The sequence below is a fragment of the Drosophila novamexicana genome, unplaced genomic scaffold (genome assembly GCF_003285875.2).
Source record: "Drosophila novamexicana strain 15010-1031.04,08,12 unplaced genomic scaffold, DnovRS2.1 tig00000739-arrow-arrow-pilon, whole genome shotgun sequence".
Taxonomy (NCBI): domain Eukaryota; kingdom Metazoa; phylum Arthropoda; class Insecta; order Diptera; family Drosophilidae; genus Drosophila; species Drosophila novamexicana.
The window spans coordinates 1,830,010-1,852,448 of NW_020824819.1; the positions used below are offsets into that span (position 1 = coordinate 1,830,010).

The 22,439-nt window shown below is 39.2% G+C and overlaps 3 protein-coding genes across 14 annotated transcripts in view; 1 reads left to right on the plus strand and 2 right to left on the minus strand.

Moving 5' to 3' along the window:
- LOC115763528 lies at positions 1-2,846 on the minus strand. 3 transcript variants are annotated; one of them, XM_030706140.1, is made up of 3 exons: positions 2,761-2,811; positions 2,384-2,651; positions 1-800 (listed from the first exon to the last, which is right to left on the minus strand). In XM_030706140.1, exon 3 carries the CDS (start codon positions 786-788, stop codon positions 93-95), a length of 696 nt encoding a protein of 231 aa, XP_030562000.1. In that variant the 5' UTR covers positions 789-800; positions 2,384-2,651; positions 2,761-2,811; the 3' UTR covers positions 1-92. The 3 variants fall into 3 exon arrangements, 2 of the variants coding, with proteins under 2 accessions (XP_030562000.1, XP_030561999.1); XR_004017914.1 differs by lacking the exon at positions 1-800 and adding an exon at positions 2,029-2,289 and having other exon boundaries at positions 2,761-2,846; XM_030706139.1 differs by lacking the exons at positions 2,384-2,651; positions 2,761-2,811 and adding an exon at positions 991-1,061.
- Positions 1,324-22,439, plus strand: part of LOC115763526 (leupaxin) — a 27,263-nt gene continuing 6,147 nt past the window's right edge. The window contains exons 1-7 of one of the 7 annotated variants that reach the window (XM_030706131.1): positions 12,495-12,554; positions 15,435-15,562; positions 16,794-16,960; positions 17,020-17,245; positions 17,310-17,454; positions 17,519-17,610; positions 17,675-17,817. In XM_030706131.1, the coding sequence (XP_030561991.1) occupies positions 15,478-15,562; positions 16,794-16,960; positions 17,020-17,245; positions 17,310-17,454; positions 17,519-17,610; positions 17,675-17,817 (858 nt within the window). In that variant the 5' untranslated portion in view covers positions 12,495-12,554; positions 15,435-15,477. Of the gene's footprint in view, positions 1,404-8,793; positions 8,898-11,089; positions 11,135-12,494; positions 12,555-15,425; positions 15,563-16,673; positions 16,729-16,793; positions 16,961-17,019; positions 17,246-17,309; positions 17,455-17,518; positions 17,611-17,674; positions 17,818-22,439 lie in introns of those variants that run through there. The other 6 variants (XM_030706137.1, XM_030706135.1, XM_030706133.1 and 3 more) reach the window with 6 other exon arrangements.
- Positions 8,897-9,497, minus strand: LOC115763530 (C-type lectin 37Db). 4 transcript variants are annotated; one of them, XM_030706142.1, is made up of 2 exons: positions 9,375-9,497; positions 8,897-9,321 (listed from the first exon to the last, which is right to left on the minus strand). In XM_030706142.1, the coding sequence occupies exons 1-2, from the start codon at positions 9,460-9,462 to the stop codon at positions 8,921-8,923; spliced, it is 489 nt and encodes a 162-aa protein (XP_030562002.1). In that variant the 5' UTR covers positions 9,463-9,497; the 3' UTR covers positions 8,897-8,920. The 4 variants fall into 4 exon arrangements, with proteins under 4 accessions (XP_030562002.1, XP_030562001.1, XP_030562005.1 ...); XM_030706141.1 differs by having other exon boundaries at positions 8,897-9,324; XM_030706145.1 differs by having other exon boundaries at positions 9,387-9,496.

The window sequence follows — 22,439 nt, forward strand, 5'->3', positions numbered from 1 at the left end:
TGTTATCGACCGCCACCACAATTTATTGAGCCTATCCATAATTGAAATGCAATCGATAACCCGTGACAATTTTTCAACAATATCAAATATTATTAGTGAAAATATCCAATGTTTCTAGCAACAGGTGGTCCGTACACGTCCACATGATTGCTCTGGTATACAATAATGCTCAAGAGCGGATACCTTTGGTTGACCGATGCGACATCAAACAGTTCTGTGCCCACCAACCAATTCACTTTAAGGAGCTGCATTCGACCAAGCAACGACTTCTCCAGTCCAGCCGCATCCCTGTTGGAGAGAGCCAGCGTCCTTAGTTTCGTTGCTGACCGTAAGAACAGCGTCAACTGACTTGGCTCCTGCACGTCGCAACGGCTGAGATCCAGTTCGAGCAGAAAGGGAGCCACCAGCGAAATCACTTTTATATAGTCGCTTGTAATGTTGGCATGTTGTATTTTGAGTGCCTTCAGACGTCCCGCCTCTTCTGCGCCCGCGCACAGGGGATGCAGCAGGGCCAGCACACTGTCCGAGCGTACGGAATAGCCCACATTAATGTTGATGCTCTGCAGGTGTCGGCCAAGTGCTAGTAACTGGATGGCGTCATATTGAGGGGGAAAACGCATGCTAAACTCAAAGTGGCGAAATCTGTGCAGCTGCCGATCGATGGCAGCGTCGATGACAGGATGAACTTTGCCAAATAACGGTATTAGCTCCTCCAATGCAAGATACTGGAATATATTGTCCAAGCAATCATCGTTCAAGATTAGCAACGACGTGCAATATGCTTCCATAGTGGCTGCTGACTGAAACGAACAATTGAAAACGATTTAAATATGGCGCGCAAGTTATCGATAACCAGGTCAGCTGTTCGACCGTGTGTGCGTGTGTGTGTGTGCGTGTGCATGTAGTGTTTATGTCTGCGCTGTCTACGTATTTGTGGTCGACGCCGCTCCAAAATTAAAGTGAATCATATAAAACTCGTCTCCAACTTACGCGACACTCGCGAGCAGCGCTCACTGCCATTTCAGCAAAAATATTTTCAATTCCAAACGCGAACGCGACGGATAAAACTTCGACCAGTCGCGCTGTCGACTCTAAACTGCGGTGTGTTTGTTATTGTTGTTGTCGTACAGGAAAAAACTGTTTGCGTGGATCAAAAACTTAAGTCAATTAACTGCGTTTGTGTCTGAACCTAAATATATCAATTGGAAATATACATTGTACATATGTATGTATGATAACTGTCTGTATAAGGCGTGGCACTTGTGAAAAGTCTGTGTTAGTCGCTTGGCCCAATTGGAGATTTCATCACGCACACAACACGCACGGAGAGAGAGGCGCACATATTACCTGAACTAGAACAACAGCGAGGCAAGGCAAGGGAAACAGCGCAATGGATGATTTAGGTGAGTGCAGACCACCATACGCCAATACTTCCGGTTGTACGAACACCCTGTATATGTTGCTGCTGCTCCTACTACTTCAAGGTCAATTCTCGTTGGCGGCATGAGCATACATAGCTAATTAGCATTCCAACCTTTTTAGTAGTTGCAGGCATGGACGATAGATGGCGTTTGAATAATTCATTGAATTTCTCTGCCATCTCTAAATAAATCTTTATCTGGTTTTGCTAGTCTGATTGGATAATCTTGTTGCATGATTAGCCCAATGTACCTATTGTACCAAATCTACTCTCAATAACAAATACATATGTACATACGTGTATGTATACAAATTTATAAGTTAATGTATTAATGGACATACGTAAGCATACATATGTGTATGTTTATAGAACTCTAATCTTATCGCAGCTTATACTTTGTATCCTCGCAATTGCGAATTTTTTGTGAATTTATGATTTATACACATTCCTGGAAATCAGCCACTGAGCGTCGCTGCCGACGCTGCATCATTCACACTTGAAAATGATTAATATTGAGTGTTGAGAAACGTGGTACTGTAAATGATTTGGGTTCGTTGGGTCGATGCAAGCTTTTAGCTGGGATCGCCATTTATTTGTTTGTTTTTATTTCCACACACACACACACAGACACACACAGACACACACGCACACTTTTAGTCATCATCAGCAGAACTTCGTGTATCGTCTTGTTCGCAGCTGCCCTTGTTGTTGCTATTCTTACTTCTTACTTTATTTTCTTTATGACACAATTTCTCGGCTGTTTACTGCCTGTTGCGCTTGTTGTAAATGTCTTTTGATAAACACACACACACACACACGCACGAGTGGAGACATTCCTAAGAGTTGAGTAAAGGCCATACTCATACTCACTGGAAGGAAAATCGAATAAGTTGACAGCTCGCTGCAACTTTAAGGTTTAAATGCAGCTGACTGCGCTCTGCCCACGCACAGTGGTGCACTTACCCGCAAAATGAAAGCACAAATTCCATTTATGAAAGGCCTCTGTTCTGTCTAGTCTGTATTCCGAGTGAAGTGTGCCCACTTTATTGATGGCACCCGTCAGAGAGTCTGCCCACTTGGCACACGCAACGTCCGGAGTCGTGTTGCGTGTGCAGCAAAGCTGTTGATGTGTCTGTTCGATGATGCTTGCACATGATATTGCAACTCATCACAGTGGAATTAGAATAATATTTTTGCTGATCGCGTAAAAGCAAGTTGACATAGACATGCACTAAAAATAGAAGCCGTATAATAATATACATATGTATGCATGTTGATTATTAGAGACAATGACAGGTCACAGATCAGTTTGTCAAGATTCTACGTTTGTTTTCACACACCGTGCTTATGTACATTTGTGTTCGAATGCGCTCTTTAATCCACTGTGAGTGCAGAGCGTTTGACAATCTTCGTTTGTTCGCTTTGTTGTTAATTCCTTATTTCGCCGTTTGCCTCTCACTTGCGGCTTTCGCTTTGCGGCTTTGTTGCTGCTGTCGCTGCGACGTCGTCGCCGCAACCTCATCATCACGACTTGCAGCAACCGCAGCCAGACGGACGCTGGCAGAGCGTCCCGCCAAGCGAGACAAATGAAATGAGCAACTTTTCGTTTGTTTATTCTCTCTCTCTCTCTCTTGTGCTCATCACGGACTCTCTGCGTAGCTGCGCGCGGCACTCGTGAGAGCAGCGCTGCGTTTGCTTTGAATGGAGCTCCATCGCTGCTGCGTTTGAGGTTCCATTTCATGTTCCGTTAGCGTGCACAATCATTCCAAGTTCTATTTCAGTCGTTTGCGACGCTTTTGCTTAGACACGACGCGACGCGACGCGACGTGCGCTGCTCATTCGGTCTCACTCGGATTTGGCGTACGCAATGAAGAATAACAAAATATGAGGAATTTGGACAAAGTGCAGTTAAAAGTTCAATAAACAACAAAAAACATACATCTCGCGTGAAGTACCGTAGAATCGGGCAATCGATAACGGCAAAAAAAAGTGCCGCCAACAAGTTAATCAATCGATCAAGTGCTCAATGTGAAACAAAATACGCTCAAAGACATTCGAACAGCACAAAAAGTCAATGAAAAATCGGTGTGGCAGGTAGCGTGTAGCGTGGGAAAATTGTTTACCTAGGCTGAAGTCTTTTTGGGGCAATAGTAGATAAAATTGACTATTTGTGGTTAAATAAAGATAATAAAATTAAGGTATTACGGAGATAAACCAAAGCTGCGATAAGAGAGGCATTTCAGTAGGCCAACTGATAACACACGACAACATCAAGAGTCCAACAAAATTTTTGGCCCATAGATTCATGTTTTCACTGTCGCAAGCCAAATTCCCAAAAACATTTTGGCCAAAATCTTTAAGAATTTTAATTTAAAATAATTAAGCAGCTATTTTTTTAAATCGAATAAACAACTTAATCAAATACAAGATGAAAAACGAGTCATACGCCTAAATGTGACAAGAGCTGTGAAATTTTGGTAACGCCATTAATTTCAGACGTCCCCGACAAGCGGATTATACGCAGTATTCATAATTGAGACTAACTCGTGGGCGTTGAAGAGGGAAATTCGGTTTGATCGGGCTTCTGGCTGAAAAGTGAAAAGAGAACCAGAAACATGTTCGGAATGCCGAAGATTGAATACCCTTGCCGAATGCTAACACGAAAGCGCCATTTTGGAATTATGGCTGCCACTACAGTTATATAATACAGTTATATAATACTGTTATATAATACTGTTATACGCATAAATGTACATACTAAAAGATAGATCATTGATAGATTGAATACCCTTGCCGAATGTAAACACGAAAGCGCCATTTTGGAATTATGGCTGCCACTACAGTTATATAATACTGTTATATAATACTGTTATACGCATAAATGTACATACTAAAAGATAGATCATTGATAGATTGAATACCCTTGCCGAATGTAAACACGAAAGCGCCATTTTGGAATTATGGCTGCCACTACAGTTATATAATACTGTTATACGCATAAATGTACATACTAAAAGATAGATCATTGATAGATATTGCTCAAGAATAGATATATGTATGCATGTATGTATCTTGACTAGGGTCGGAGATGTCTGTAATATTCTATGCAAGGGTATACAAAATAACAACAATAATAATTGAATATACGACATTTTCAACCACTTGAAATATAACGTAAACAACGCGTCTCGCATTACGAAAGTGCTTCAATATATTGTTACATTGATGAATTGAAATGTTTATTGAAATTGCGGCTCATCCAGCATTGCATCCACGAAGTGCACTTATGAGAATTGCTCTCGATTAGCCGCCAAACGAATTTCAATTAGTCAAACATTCGTTTAGTTTCTCTCGATGCAAGCCCCTTAAGGGCCCCGCCCACCTCGGATCGAGGGCTGCGCCCACACGCACACGCTTTAAGGGGGCAACAAACGGGTTTTCACTCCAAATTCGCAGTTCAAATGTTTGCTCAAATACTGAACGAAACAGAAGAGAAGTTAGCACCTCCCCCCCCCCCCCCCCCCCCTTTTCCCCCTCCCCCTGCTCCGCACCCGCCGTTCGTGTTGCAATGAGTTCATCGTTCAATTTGTTAGCGTAGTTCGAGTAGAGCAAGTACTCGTTCCCAATCAGCGAATAGATTCATATCTCCAAGTGCCGACTCATCAAATTTCAATTAGTTTGCGTAGTTTTTGGGCCCAACGAAGGGAGAAGCTTCCAGCTCTCTGTCGCTCGCTCAGACTCAGACTTTATCTTTGCCGACTTCATGCTAGGGATGTTCGAGTCATAGATACTCAAAGTGAGCCAAAAAACATGAATGGGTAATACTTATTTATATGAGCTTAATAAATGTGCAAGAGATGACGAAAGAATGGATTTCCAGTCTTGAAGTCTAGTTTATTTCGAAATATTCAGAAATTCTTCTACTGTAAATAAATATTCGAATCATAGTAATGTCCTGTTAAGCTTTTTGGGACCAGTTCCTTCATGTCTAGGTTATTCGCAATTAAAATGAATGTATTTACGGGGCCGTAGAAAGGCCCGGAAAAGATCACCCACGTGAATGTTAATTTTCCTCTGCGTTTTCACCTTTGCCGCCTGCGGCAAGGTCAGCCAGACAGACGCCTTTACAAACAAACTTTTATGTACTTACCAATAAAATATTCAAATATTTATAGAGAGATCTTGCGTTCGGCCGAGGCGTCGGTCAACAAGAGACCAAGTCCATCGAGCACTGGCCGCCAGCCTGCTTGGAATTTCCTGCGTCGAAAAAGCAAAGAAAATAAAAGTACGGCAAGCCGAAGAGTTAATACCCTTGCATGCGTTAGAAGGGATCCGATGCGGAAACTTTACAACGTTTGTTTCCATATAGTTGTTCCTGATCCTAGCTCATAATTGCCGGGATTAGTTAAGAAGTTGAAGAAGATAATTGTTTACCCATCGACTCTTCATATCTATGGGCACTATATGATATAGTCGTCCGACATTAATAGGATTTGAAGAGCTTAGCAAAGGATTGTTCCTATATAGTATATAGTAGTCCCTGATCCTAGCTCATAATTGCCGGGATTAGTTTAGAGGTTGACGAAGAAAAGTTTTTGCCCATCGACTCATTATTTCTTTAGGAACTATAGGCACTATACATAGTGCTACGATATTAATAGGATTTGAAGAGCTTAGCAAAGGTTTTCATTTCTTTATATCCATATAGCTATATGTATATAGAAGTCCTAGCTCAAGCATAGGATCCAGGCTTAGTTAAGAATTTGGAAAATTGTTTACCCATCGACTTATCATTTCTATTGGAACTATATAGTGTTCCGATATTAGTAGAATTTGAAGAGCTTAGCTAAGACTCTTCATGAAATAGCTCAAGTTATATATATATATATAGCTAAATGATATAGCGCTCTGATCTGTCCGTCTGCTACTCTGAGAGACTAGACTAGGCAGATGGATGGACCATATCGAGAGACTGTTCAATAATATATATACTCCATGGATTCGGAGATGCGTTACAAAATGCGAGACACAGCTAAGAAACCTCTCGAAGTTTAGGCAAATATATCGCGCCTTTGACTTTTAAATTTAGAACTGTTTTTGTTGTTTCTCTTGTGGCTGAACGACGTCATCGCGACCTGCCCTGCGAGATCTGGAAAAGGCTTCCCGGGAGCCGAGGGCAGATGCTCGGCTACCTTTTTGGCAGTGCACTGCGGAAATGTTTTTCGATTTTCTTCAACAAACGTTTTTTTTTTTTGCTTTAGTTAGTTAATTTTATTTTCGCCGGGGCAAAAACGTCGCCTTTGATTTGCGAGAACTTTGTATTTTTAGCTCTCGATCATGGTGTTGACGTAATTTGGCAACCTTGATTCCCCGCTAGCATCCATTCCAACAACAACAACAACAACAACTGGCTATAAACCTGCTGCTGCGTTCGGCCTTTTTTTTAGATCTCTAATTTATGTTTATTATTTGTTACCTTTTCCAATGTGTCGTTATTTGTTTAGACACATGTTAGCTCGGCATTTTCATTTGGTATCTTTATGGTTCATAAATCTGGCACTCGGATCACCATGATCCCAATGTCCCAACATCTCTAATGTCCGTGGGTGAACATAAATTGTCCGAGTCTCATATATCAGCTATGATTGCATTCTCGGGAATCCCACACACTCAATCTAGGCGCTCGACTTTAAGTCTAGCATTTTGTTAGCATTCATATTTATGCTCTAATAGAATTAACTCAAACCTTATTCATTGTTATACATTAGACATCATTCATTAAAGATTATTAAGGAGACATTGTTCATTAAAGAAGTCTGTGTTAATATATTTCTACTTGGCCCTAAAATCAACTTTCGACTCAATAAATTGTATATTAAAAAACATTATTCATTGTTATACATTAGACATCATTCATTAAAGATTATTAATGAGACATTATTCAGTGAGGAAGTTTGTGCGTTAATCCATTTCTACTTGAACCTAAAATCCACTTTCGACTCTATAAATTATTATATAATATTATATTAACAATCATTATTCAGCCTAAGTTCGCAAAGAAATTGTAATCCGAGGACTTGCTCTAATAGAATTAACTCAAACCTTATTCATTGTTATACATTAGACATCATTCATTAAGGATTATTAATGAGACATTGTTCATTGAGGAAGTCTGTGCGTTAACCCATTTCTACCTTGGCCCTAAAATCAACTTTCGACTCAATAAATTGTATATTAAAAAACAGTATACATTATTATACATTAGACATCATTCATTAAATATTATTAATGAGACATTGTTCATTAAAGAAGTCTGTGTGTTAATCCATTTCTACCTTGGCCCTAAAATCCACTTTCGACTCTATAAATTGTATATTAAAAAACATTATTCATTGTTATACATTAGACATCATTCATTAAATATTATTAATGAGACATTATTCAGTGAGGAAGTCTGTGTGTTAATACATTTCTACTTGGCCCTAAAATCAACTTTCGACTCAATAAATTGTATATTAAAAAACAGTATACATTATTATACATTAGACATCATTCATTAAATATTATTAATGAGACATTGTTCATTAAAGAAGTTTGTGCGTTAATCCATTTCTACTTGGCCCTAAAATCAACTTTCGACTCTATAAATTGTATATATTATATTAACAATCGTTATTCAGCCTAAGTTCGCAAAGAAATTGTAACCCGAGGACTTGCTCTAATAGAATTAACTCAAACCTAATTCATTGTTATACATTAGACATCATTCATTAAGGATTATTAATGAGACATTGTTCATTGAAGAAGTCTGAGCGTTAATCCCTTCTACTCTGCCCTAAAATCCACTTTCGACTCTATAAATTGTATATATTATAGACTTTTAGATTGTGTTCGATTCGACTTATGAATAAATATTAAAGGCAAATATGAATGTTTAATAATTTGCTTTTGCTTAATTATCATCTGGGCAATGTTCTACTGAGAAACAGTCACAAATTTGTATCATTAAGTCGATGTCGATGGTAGGGAGGGATGAGTGAAGGGATGGAGGCGGGGGGGGGGGGGGGGGGGGGGGGGGTTGGTCTCTGGGACAAAAGTATGACAGACAAACGGATACCGAATGACAGGCGAGAACTCAACACAAACAAAGCGACAAATCCGTCGACGGCCAAAAATAAAAATGCGCTTATAAATAATACTGTTAAGAAAATGGAAAAGTCGTCTGGGGGAAAAGAAAAAAAAAACACGCTCGCCACAAAGCTTTTAAATAAATCAGCCAAATGCAGCGTACGGAGTCGAAACTCTGGGTCTGGGCTGCATTTGCGGATCTATTGCCATACGATTTTTGATTGACTTTTTAATGCAGCTAAATATCAAAAGTTTTGCACAAACATGGATAGAACAATGTACGGAAAAATCGATCCCGGAGCGCGACAACCCTATCGCACGGTGCGCAGCAAGGGCATCCAGCCGGGCTGTAAGTATTCCCAGCAGGCCAAACTAATCCGACTCACATACAAAATGAAAGGGCATCTCGCATTGGGCATCGTTCATTTGAAATGTGCTGCCCGACAGCCAGAGCTCGATGCAGTGCTCCACGCCTCCGATGTTGTCCGGCTGGCCGGCGGACCAGCTCAAGAACTGGGCATCCCTGCCGTTGGCCTGTGATGCGTATACGCCCGGTTCGGCCAGGTCATAAAGCGACAGCCAGTAGCTCCGCGCCGGATGCAGTTGTCGGCTAAGCGCCTGCAGCTCCTCCTTGCTCGCCAGGTTCACCAGAAAACCGCCAAGCTGGCGGCAAATGTTGCTCGCCCGGAACCAATTGACCCGTAACGTTTCCTCAATGTAGTACAACTTGTCGCCGATTGCAGTGAAGTTCGCCGAAGTGCGATTCTCGAGCACTGCTGAAATAATTTGTCTGCTGTTAGTACGTAGGTATTAGCTGGACACCTACCTGCCTGGCTACCTGTGCCAATGGGCGTAGCTGCGCTGCCGAAAGCCCACAATAACAGCAGGTACAAGTATCCGAGACTTATTTTCATGTCGAACGCCAATTTGTGACTGTCTCTACATTCGCTTTGCTTGATAAGCGCACAAATATGATAGTATTATTGATAATAAAAAAGTCAAGGCAGCTTATTCAGTCAAATACAGTAGTCGCTCGCAAATAAGAACCTTGAGAAATAACAAATTTTCACAAAGTTTAATATAAACATATTTACGCTATAATCAATTGCTGTATCGAAAAAAAGGTCTTTTAGAGCTTAATGAAATTAGCCTGCAAATTAGCTTCTGTTTGAGCAACGCGTTCTCGTTAGCGAGTGTTCACTGTATCCGCCGGCAGCTATCAACGAGCATACTCGATCGATAAGTTTTGCAATTTTCGGGGCATCCCACACTTATGATTATTCCTAAATATAGCTATGATAACACTGGACAAGACGGAAACAAGTTGACACATTGCAGTCGGGTGCAACTGACTGCATAATACTCTATCCAAAGTCCAGCGACAGCTTGAAGTCGTGGCTATTTGTTTGCTGTAGCCCAAAGCACAGATCTTAAAACGCTAACTTTGGCAATAGGAGAGAGGGTTTCAGTTTTCAAGACGGACTAGACATTGCTCAAAATCAATATACTCTGCTTTAATTTTGCGAGCAGATATAAGCATAAGACATCAATTAATGCAAGTTATTTTCGAAGTCCTAAGCGCCATCTATGTCTTGTTTTGAGAACTCGCAAATCGTTTGCATAACGTTGCATACTTTTGGGCTTTGGCCAAAACAAAAATCAAAATTTTTTGTGCCTAAAAGTTAAGAGAAATATGTTTTTGACAATTTTAGTTACAATTTTACAAAATAAAAAAAAAAAATTATGTTTGATAAATTTAAAAATTATATATTTGGGAAGCCGAAAATTAAACTGTGGCCCACTGTTTGCAGTTATCTGAAAAAATCTTTAAAAACATAAAATTTTGCCATACAATTCTATGACATCTGATATGATATAGAGGTCCGATTTTGATAAGATTTCATTTATATGTGCCTTATTGAGTGAGATTGACTGAAGATTATAAATGAGAAGTTGGATTAAGACAGACAGACAGACAGACGGGTAGACAGACCTGGCTATATATCGACTTAATGCTGAATAAGAATATATATTCTCCATGAGTAAACTTTAATATCCTTTTTACCGTTACAATGTTGTCATAATTGGTAAAAAAAAAAAAATTACCTTGCACAATTTTAAACAAATCTTACAAAATTTAGTTCTTCTTGCACAAAACTCTTTGCAATCACAGCGTAAACAATTGAAGCACGAAAAAAAAACACCCTGTGACGTAACACACACAAAGAACGCAAGTCTTAATGATATGCAGCTTCTACCCTGTAAGCACTCAAAGAAAAAAAAGGGTATCAGCATAGCATGCAAATGCATTTAACAGTGCGCTATCCGAAACTCTAATATGCAAATATATATTATATAATTTATTTTGCAAAAAATAGTTTACGGGGTATCTGCTGGTCGTTACCTGCCCATTAAAGCACTGAGCACAAAACAAGTAAACATTGTCCGGAGATTGCATCAAAAGTGAAGTCTCAACGTGTCAGACATTGATTTGAATATTTTGAATTCAGTTTGCAATTAGACGCCGCGCGGATTTCATCGTTCGCCTCGCTAACAAGTGCAATAATAGAAAAAACATGAAAATCGGTAAGCTGCTCAAAAACTCTGTAAATCTGGCGGAGCGCGGGGGCTTTACTACAATGACCCTCACGACGACGCGGTTCATTCATTAGATCATTCCATTCATTCGGCGTCATTCAATGTGGGCGTCACATACATAGTTTCTGCTGCTGTTCTAAATTCGCGCTCTCACAATGCATGTGAGTGTGTGTGTGTGTGTGTGCGTACCTGCATTAGTGTTGTGTAATGGCTTAGGTAGCTGATTCAATGTTAAGCCAACAAGCCTTGATAAAGCAAAGTCAAATCAAGCCTGCCAGATGTTGATGCAACATTCAAATTCAGAGCTCTCTTGTCAGACCGGAAGTTGGCTTTGAGAAACGGCTCTTTAAAAACTTGTCGAAGAGTTTCGGAACCAGTTCGAAAAGTTCCATTTAAGTACTTCAGTTTGGGGCAATTAAAGTTTTTACTTGTTAACCTATCTGAACTGAAATCTGGACAATCAATTGTAGATCTCATCGTCAATTTATAGAGAGACAAAACAACAACAACGCTCGCTGTCAAATTAATACGAAATAATCAACAACAACCATTTTAATTTGTTGTCATTCGTCGTTGTCTGTTTTTGTTTTTGTTTTCGTTTTTGTTTTTGTTGCTGCATACTAATTTTAGTTTTGGTCAAAGTCAAGTGATTCATCCAAACACTGAAAGTGCGCAAGATTTTGTTTGCTAATTCTGGTCGGCAGGTGGCGCCTCTGCGACAAACGCCCACAACGCAGCCTGCGGCAGGCAACAAATGGCAACGTTTACTCAACACTTTTGTTGTACAACTGCGCGCATATGTGTTGTAATCAACAGCAACAGAAATAACACCAACAAAAAAAATACACACACAAACACATGCTCAATTGAGTTTGAGCGGGTTTTCCCACCCTCTCTTGAGTGAGTTATGCGCTGCACACTGAACCCATATGAAGAATATGATGCAGAAATTTCGTAAAAACGAATACAGAAAAACTTTGTTATTTAACATTACAAATTAATACTTTGATAACGTGAGCAGGAAAGCATTATGAGTAAATTACAAAACAATCTTATAATTTCTTCTTCTGTATATATGCATGGATTTATATTTTCACCGACAATGAAAATTCTAATCGTTTTTAATTTCGTTTAAATCTCAAGATATAAATATGTAAAAAATCTTTTCTTCGAAATGAATAAATACTCCATGTTACATGCCAAAGTTTGAATCAACCAAATACCAGCTGATATTTGAACAACTAGATTTTCAATTTGGTACCAGTGTGCGCTGCTGCTGTTCGTCTCACAGCCTCAGCTTCAGCAACGGTTTTCGTCGGGCATCTTGTTCAGTTGCTTTTAAGATTTTGCCGAGCGAAAAATAATTTTTGGTGCTCTGCTGCCGCCGTTACCGTTACCGTCGCTCTGTGTGCGTTCAAAAATCGTCGATCGATTGCTTGTGTATTTCTGTTTTAGTTCGCTTTTTGTTGTTATTTGTTCTTATTTGCCGCAGTGTGCGTGTCTATAGAATTTTAATAAACGCTGCGTATTTCGATCAAAGAAACAACAACAATAACAACAAAACAAAATTAACAACAACAATCGTGATTCACATGAAAACGAAAGTGACAGCCGCAAGCTGCAAAAATATGTAACAACAATGTCAACAGCAATTGCCAGAGTCCGATGAAAAATAAGAAGAAGAAGAAGAAGCAGTTGAAGCAGCGCAGTCAAGAGCATAACGTTAAAAAAAGTTTAAGAAACACAAACAAAACGCGCGTGCTGCTTGACCTGCTCTGCGCACTTTGCTCTCTCTCTCTCTCCCGCTCCCTCTCGCTCGGCCACCAACTCTCTTGATCTGCACACTCGCTCTCCGTTTTGTGCAATGTGCAAGCCGTCGGTCGCCATTATAACAGCTGTCTGGCGTTCGTGTTTGATGCCGACTGCAGCTGTCAATACTCCCCCAACTATGTCAATTTATTGAAACTCGCTCTCTTTGTCCTTAGCCTGCGCAGCCAACGTTGTTGTCGTTTTGATTAACTGCAGCTGTATAACTTCGCTGCGAATGCTCTTTTAATTGATGTTCTCACTCTTTTTGCCTCCCCCTCTCTCTCTCTTTTTGATTGGGCGCTTTTAATTGATTTTAATTGCATTTTGATGGAAACAATTTGAAGATAATGTTAACCAATAGTTGAAATTGTCAGCTTCGCTGCATTTTTGTCGTTGGCATTTAATGGCTTTTAAATGATCTTAAATATTGCAGTTGGCGTTTCTGAGTTAACTGAGAAAACCCAATTCTCGTAAATTGATTCCGAATGCGATAACTTTGTTTTCTAATGGACTTGTTTCCTTTTCTCTTAGATGATAAATTAATCCTGAATATATGTTCATATATTGACAACTTAAAAGTTTCTATATGCATTGTTAGCTATAAATTAGATGCACAAATATTTAATCTCTTTAATCTGTCGTTTTTAAGAGCAAATATCATTTTATAGATCATCAAGCGGATGATCTTTGAAATTGAACTTAATACCGTTGCGACACTTAAAACAATAATTTACAGTCAAAACATGGCGAACGAAAAAAAGATTCATGTCACTTTCCGAGTCATTTCCATCATAATTCTCTTGGCCCCACAGTCTTGACGTTGACCCACTGAAGCGCGACGCTCTGATAACCCTGCCAGCTCTATTTTTAGACACTCTCCCCAACACCAACACACAGCCAATAGCCATATGGCAGGGCGCACAGAGTATCAACATACATACAGACAGACACTCCTCAGAGACAACCACATGTTCGAAGCCCCATTTTTTTTTTTTTGGATCGGTTCCTTTCGAATTATTTTTAAGCAAATTGCGAAACGATTTGCCATTTGCCTGATATTTTCCAAAAACCGAAACACTCTTTTAAATATAGATCAGCCTCTCTGCCCCGGACACGCCCTGTCCCCTTATCGTCTTTATAATATTCACAATAAATCGGCTGCCAAAAAAAAGCCGTCACACTTTTTCACCCAACTATTTGCTTTACATAACTCAAGATTTTCACTCAATCCGATCTGAGCACTTTCCCTTCTCTATGTTGGCTTTGGCCCAATTGCAGGTGGCACTAACTTTTGAACCCCGCTAGAAACGACGCCAAAAAAGAAACAAACTGATGATTTGTTAGATTTTGATGTCTGATATCTTAATCGCTGGCTGTCATGTTTCGTGTTGGACAGTGTTAAGTCTTGTAGTCTTGTATTCGCTTTTATCGCTTCGGCTGGGTGGGTCAAATGAGGACGAGTGACAGTTAAGACAGCTGAGATGTTCCTGCATCGAACCCAACCCAAGTCATTTGCCATATTTTGTGCCCTGCCTTTGTTGATTGTACACCGTGTAACCTATAAATATGGGTACAGTGGGGCAAATCTGCAATAATGTGTTCTCAGGGAATATAAATTTCTCGAAGAAAAAGGATCAATACCCTTTCCCTATACTCTACAGCAATAAATAGCATTAAAAAAACTAGAAATTTTCTTCGGAACACAAGGCAAGAAATATACCCTTTGTTTCTGGAATATACACACATACATATTTATGCCATCTTTAAGCACTGTAATTTATCGATCAACAAATACAAATTTAATTTATGAATGCATTTCTTAGAGTTTGCATCTAGGACAAGAAGAAGTACAGTCGCAATATTCTTTTTTTATGGCATATCGTATTTGGGTAGAGGGTATTTCAACGTCGAGCATCTGCAACTGGAGCACATTCTGGCCTGTTTGTTTGTTGCTTTTAGCCAAATTATAGCCAAATAGAATGCAAACAACGTTAATTTGATCAAATATATTTTCAACGAGGCACACTCTCACACACACACACACACACACACACACACACACACACGCGAATTCATTTATATATTTATATAATCATCATATATGCGATATTTCGTGCCCTGGTGTGATTTTTAGCTCGCTCGACTAGTTCGTCCCACGAGAAACATATCAAAAACAAAAAAAAATTGTGTGTAGACCTCGTCTACTGTCTGTCCGTTCCCCCTCACACCTCACCGGTCCGCCCCCTCCCCCTCCGCCGTCTCTACACACTGCTTATGACCATTATGGGCGCAGTGTGGGAGTCGATGGCTTTGGCTTTGCTTTCCGATTGAGTTTTCATGCAGCTTTTGGCTTTGCTCAAACTCGGCTAGTTTAAATTTCTCTATTTGCTTCAGTTGTTGTTGTTGTTAAGTTTTTAGCCAAGTTACGCAAACATTTCTATTAAAGGAACTAACCGAACCGTGTTTGTGCCCCGTTCAGCTTCTTCATCAATTTTGGCCATCTTTTCGTTTTGGGCTAAGTAATGTCTTCGAAACTGATATCATCGTCGTTCCACAGCACGCCCCTCAACGACTGCTTCAAAGTGGGCGAGTTCGAGAGACGCTTGGGTAAGTCCATGTTGCCAGGTGCGTGACTTTGAATGTGGGCTGCGGCCAGATTGTTAGGCGGCAGAGTTCTAATGCCAAGGTCAAGTTCGAATGCAATTGCAAATAGGGGTCAACGGCCTTGACTTGATTTTAAAAATCCAATAACTTATAATGTCTATGATCATTGTCAGTTGATAGACTCGACAAATACCTATTGCTTGAAGGTGTCTCGCCACAACGAAACAAATTAGTTTTTGTGTCTCCGTGAACCGATCCTTGCCCAGAGGTTCAGCAAAAGCACCTGTTTCTACATTCAGCTAGTTTGTAAATTGAAAATTAAAATGTATCTTAAAACAGAAGAAAGCATATTCGAGCGCTTAAAGGGAGGGCATATACTTGTCGTCAAACGCGGAATATCTGCAATAGCTAGAGACACAATTAAGAATATATATATATATTCCTATTTCATACGCAGAACGAGTATATTATAGCTATCTCTACTTATGCTTATAAACAACTTGTTATGTTTAAGCATAACTCGGCAGTTACATACCTAAATTATCAAAAGTTTAATGAGTTAATTATAAAATACAAAGTTAATCATTAGCTGCTAGAAACTATCTTTACAAATGTAGGAAAATTTTGTTATTATTAAATGATTATTCCTTGAGGTTTGGGTTATATTTGAGGGCTGTTTGCATTTAGATTCGAGGCTCGATTCATTTAAGCAAAAGTCTTTTAGCATCGAATTTCATATACGCCTTTTACGTTTTGTGTAGCTAATTTCAGAACGGATTTATTTTGTTTAATATTTTTACATTACATAAATGCTCCCACGACAGTCAATCGAGGGAAGTAGGTAAACCACATAGTTAGGTTAAAAGCTTTGAACCATATTCTACACACAAGGCTTAGTTGGGACACAAACCCTTGTTAAACAATAAAAGCCCCAAAAACGTGAAGTTTTCCTTAAGTCCGCTGATAAAGCCCCACAAAAGGCAAAAATATGTGTTGACATACTCGCTGGTGATTTCTTATCTGTAGCTTTGGCCAAGATATATGAATAAGGCAAAGTGAAACATTTGATTTAGAGACGGCAGCTATCAGTTTGCGATGCGTCAGAGGAGTTACGTTAGGCGGTTGTCATTGTCTGGCCATGGCTAACTACGGCGACTACGATAATCTGGGTGTCTATGGGCTGCATCACAAAAATGTTGCAGTAATACTTAAACGTGTTTCGTTGTTTTTCCAGATGCACTCCTTGCGGATTTGCAGAACAGCGTGCCGGGGCAGCCGCCACAGCCACAGCCACAGCTGCAGCCGCAGTATGGCACTGTCCAGCCCAAGCAGCAGCAACAACAATTTGTTGACAACACGCCTGGCTATGGCAGCCTGAGGGGCAAGGCACAGCCGCAAGTGGTGAGTGGCAAGAGTTTAGCATTGAATTTAGTTGATAATCTTTTTGTTTTTTTATGCAGTATCAGGAACATTACAGCTCGGAGACGCGCTTGCCCGCAGCGGCCGAATTCAATGGCTCCAGCCAGAACAATGGTTATTCGCATCAAGGCACCGGCTCGCTGCCACGCTCAGGCTACAATAATGGACAGGGCTTGCCGCAGAACAGCTCCGGTTTGTCCGAGTTGGATTCGCTTCTGCAGGACTTGCAGCATGCGCGTTACAATAATGGCGGCGGAGAGCGTAAGGGTGAGTAGGGGCTTAAGTAGACTAAATACACGCATACTAATCTCTCCCTCTCTTTTTAATTCAGCTGAAGTAGAGGTGCCTACTAACTACAGCTCGCCCGTCTCCAAATACAACACTTTCAACAGCTACGCTTCGGTGGAAGAGCGACCCACTGTCGATAGCCTTCTTAATGAGTTGGACAACGCGCACATATATGCTGTACCCAATGGGTAGGTGTTCCTTTTGTTATTACTTAATTGCATTTAATATCATGCCTTTCCTTTTTCCCTCAAGATCTGCACACAAATCTCCCACGCCAGGACGACATGTGACTATCACGGTGCGCGAAACGAAAACCGAAAAACTCTCGGGACCCGATGGACCAGGTACTGTGTAAAGTGCCTTCAATCTAAATTCAATTTATTAACTTTAGTTACCTTTTGTGTATAGTTGGTTCCATCGAGGAGCAGATCGTGCAGAAAAAAGATTCGTATACACCAAATCTAGCGGCGCCTGCGCCTCAGCATCAAGGCTACACATCGCAGGCCACCAAGGAGCTGGATGATTTAATGGCATCCTTGTCGGACTTTAAGGTAAGCCAACATGAAACTGGAAAGATTCACACATTGTTTATAAACATCAATTGACAAAGGGTAGATGTTTACAGTCATCTCCCGAAAGTATGCTACACAATTGACAGCGATTAAAATGGTACCAGTTTCTGTTACTTTAAAAGAAACCGTGATAACCATTTTTGTGACATTTATTACATTCAAGATTTCAAGATCATTATTGGCTTTACCAATTAAGCTTACAATTTGAAAATCCTGATTCTGGTTATTGGTTAAATATACTGCAAAGCAACTATTGGAGCATCATATCATGACCAGGCGAAATAAACTAGAAACTTAGTTTTCAAAAAAATTTTCTGCAAGGGTGAATATATACATAAACTGTTGTAAGCAGTGTATATGTTGACAACATTAGTCTATGTTCCAAACTATAGCACTTACAGCTAAGAAGCTTTCCATTTTGTGTAATATACGCGTATTTTGGCGGGCGTGGCTTGGGCGGTTCAGATACAGATACAGATACAGATACAGATACAGATACAGATACAGATACAGATACAGATACAGATACAGATACAGATACAGATACAGATACAGATACGATACAGATACAGATACAGATACAGATACAGATACAGATACAGATACAGATACAGATACAGATACAGATACAGATACAGATACAGATACAGATACAGATACAGATACAGATACAGATACAGATACAGATACAGATACAGATACAGATACAGATACAGATACAGATACAGATACAGATACAGATACAGATACAGATACAGATACAGATACAGATACAGATACAGATACAGATACAGATACAGATACAGATACAGATACAGATACAGATACAGATACAGATACAGATACAGATACAGATACAGATACAGATACAGATACAGATACAGATACAGATACAGATACAGATACAGATACAGATACAGATACAGATACAGATACAGATACAGATACAGATACAGATACAGATACAGATACAGATACAGATACAGATACAGATACAGATACAATTACAGATACAATTACAGATACAATTACAGATACAATTACAGATACAATTACAGATACAGATACAATTACAGATACAGATAGATCTCTATAGCATAGAACCGAAAGTTTAACTTTCGCATATTTAAGAGATGGACATATTTATATATGCAAATAATCTTGAAAATGAATTTGATGGCGATCGAATTGTAAAAAGTTCCCTACAATCATGTTCTGTTAGTTTGAAGGGTGAAATTTCCAGACCTCATGTTATCGCTCTTCTGTTTTACCGAAGGTTACTACAGTAAACTATTCAGCTTAGTACCTCTTACAGTCTGGGTGTGCGAGGATAACTTATCAGTCGGTCGAGTAGTCTATATATATATATTCAGTATATGTATGTATATATATGTTATGTCACATAAGTTAGATTTCGTAGCCTTAGACTCCAATCTGTAAACTTGTTGTTAACTTTGTTTCATCATGGTATGCATGATAATAATGATGATAATATAAAAATGTATATTTTATAGGCACTTTTTACCCTGTACTCTTTTGAGTTCACTAAAAAGGGTATCAATGAAATTGTAACTGCGAAAAGCAGCTCAGACTTGAATGTCTATCTGTACTTTTGAAAAATAGGTTACAAAGAAAGTGTTTACCCACAATTCAAAAATGAAATACTCTTGTCGTTTTTGCATCCTGTGCCACTTTCACTTTAGTAGGGTATCTGCTAGTTAATATCGAAATATGCTTGACTAACACATTTTTGCTCGTTAACTGCGTTGCAGTTCACCAAATGTTTTCACTGAAAAAGTGTCAGGAGAAAATTTGACGCTAGAGAAAATTAAATATATATATGTAGTTGTTTATTAGATCTAAGGCTCCCTTGTATTTGTGATATTTTTGGCACTAAACAAAGCGGAACCGAAACGTTTGTAGTCTATATTTCGTATATAAGTTGTTTAAAATGTTAATAAAAACTATAAAATGAACAAATTTATCATGTCAAATCGTGTGACGCATGTCGCTCAAGCAAATCTAATGATGCTAACCCGAACCTGTAGTTATACCTGTGTGTTATTCCCTTAGATACCCGGTGAGCTCTTGACTTTGACTTATGCTAAATAAAATTGAAGGTGAAACCTATAAAAGCTGCATAAATTCTCATACTTTACGGTCTCGCTTATATATTTATATGTATGTATATATATATGATCTCAAATAATGTCACATTCGAGAGAGAGATAATGCAAACGCTGCCACGAAGGTAAAAGCCCATAAATTTCCCTATAAATACTTAACGGGTATCTCTAGGTCCATAAAACAATCAATCAATAACCATAAAGTAAACAAAACTTGCCAATTTTGCATTCTAAACGATAAACGAACCATGTGCCCAGCCGGCAGCAGACCGGGCCATAGGCGGTTTCCGCTTTTTGATTATGTATTTGTATAATTTTTGGGGTTTTTAATATTTTTCTTGCGCTTTTACATTTGCCGCACATTTGTTTTTAGAAACGAACTGACATTGTATACAACGGATGGATGATGATGATATATCTGAGCAGATGTGCTCTGCATTTTGTTGTCATATTTTTTCTCGACAAGCACGCGCTCGTTCCATATATGACAAAACATTCACAGCCGGGCAGCTGCCCAGTTATTTGTTTATAAGTATATTCTCCATATTGTGTCAAGGCCCACTGAATTCCCATGCAGTTCATTTGCGGGTGTCCTTGGGGCCAGCCATATGACAGCTTGTCGAAGTAATTAACTTGAGTGCATAATAAAACAGAAATTATCCATTAAATGGAAACAGTACTAAATGGAACATTTCGTGTGCGTAAAGCAGGAGTTTATATTATTGAAAAGTTTTTCACAATTTCTTAATTCGTGCTCTGCTTTTCCTCACTTTGTGAAATATAGTTGAGTACTTTTGAGTGTCCTTCTGATTAATTAGAATAGCCTTTTTATTTTTTTACAATATTTATATGAGCTTTGTCTGTCCGTCCTACCGTTTGTGCCTTTGTCTCGAATGTCTAAAAGTATATTGTTAATAGAACTATTTATTATTTTGGAAATAGATCTTCGGCGTGCCGAAGATAGCCTTTCTTTCTCGTTTAGCTTGGGATAGATAGATTCCTAGAAATGAAATAAACATCTTTAACTTCTTAGTGATTCGATGTGTATTATGCTAATCGTGAGGTCAAACGATGATAAAAAAAGCTAAACATCGAGAAAATCGGATGAGTTTTGACCGAGCTATGGGGGTAGGAAATATTGACCTAGATAGGATATTGGAGGGAACCATTTTTACGTGAATTTTGCCAGATTAAGATGCCAAATTGATTTTCCACCCGCATAACTCGGCGAGCAATAGAACAATGTTTTGCATCTGATGGCGAGATTATGAATTTCACATTTCAAGTATTTAAAGAGCGCATTTTCAATAAAGAGCTTTTTTTTGGCGAATTCGAATTGTTAACTGAAGCTTCCTTTTGGATCGAAAGACGTAGTGCAAGGCTGCCTTAGGGACTGTCGATTGATGCATAAAATGTTTTTCTGTTTTTTAAGATATCTCAAGCAAGCTCTAGCATGTGATCAAAATGTGATTTCAAATTGAGTATATATATTGGAAGAGTATATATATTATTGGAAATGATCGACATAACGGGTATCAGACTCTAATATATTATTGTAGAAAAATTAGGGGCGGGGCTTTTATCTCTTTCTTCTCGGCAGTATTTGCTTAAGATGCGACAAACTTCTAATTGAAAAGTTGCTTAATTATTTGTTGCCTATTTTGGTCTAGACTAGATTTGATTTAGATTTGACTTTTGGCATATATTGGGTTACGTCGGGGTCCGGGCTTGGAATCGTGGTCAACCTTTCAATTTTGGCAAATCATGCTGAAATGCAATTAATTAGCCACATTCTTTACATCTAATTAATTAATAATTAATTACTAAGTGCATAAGATTTTCTTTGATGGTCACAAAAAGCAGAGTGGGCGGAGGGGCGGGCTATTAAATATTTTAATTCAATGTCATTGACGAATGATCATAGAGAAAGTGTGCATGCATATGTGTGGGTGTGTGCGTGTGTGTGTGTGTGGCCGTGTCTGTTAATTATTTAATATCATTTCCAATTTTTGCCGTCGTTGCGAGTCGCGGCGTGTCCGTGACTTTTGTTGATATGCCGCAAAGAGATGATAAATATGAAAATCAAATTGGCCTCTTCTGTGTGTGTGTATGTGTGTCTGTGTGTGTGTGTGCAAAAGGCGAAAAATATAAAATACACGATAAATATATAAACAATATTGCACACGGCACCTCCGAAAACACAGAACTGGTCGCTGCGGCTGGGCTCTTTTCGGGGCGCCCACACGACACTGGCAGTCAGATGGTGTCGCCCCCGCAACTGCTGCCGGCCCCCTCTTGGGTCGCCACTGTCAACACTTTTTCCACGGAGCGCTCGTTATAGTTTTTCTATTTATTTTTCAGCCTTTTCATTGCAAATCATTTGCATGGCTATTTTTGAACACGTTTTTTAATATTCTTTCATTTGGCTATACACAAGTTTATCTTTGTATAAGTATGTGTCTATAATTATTGCTC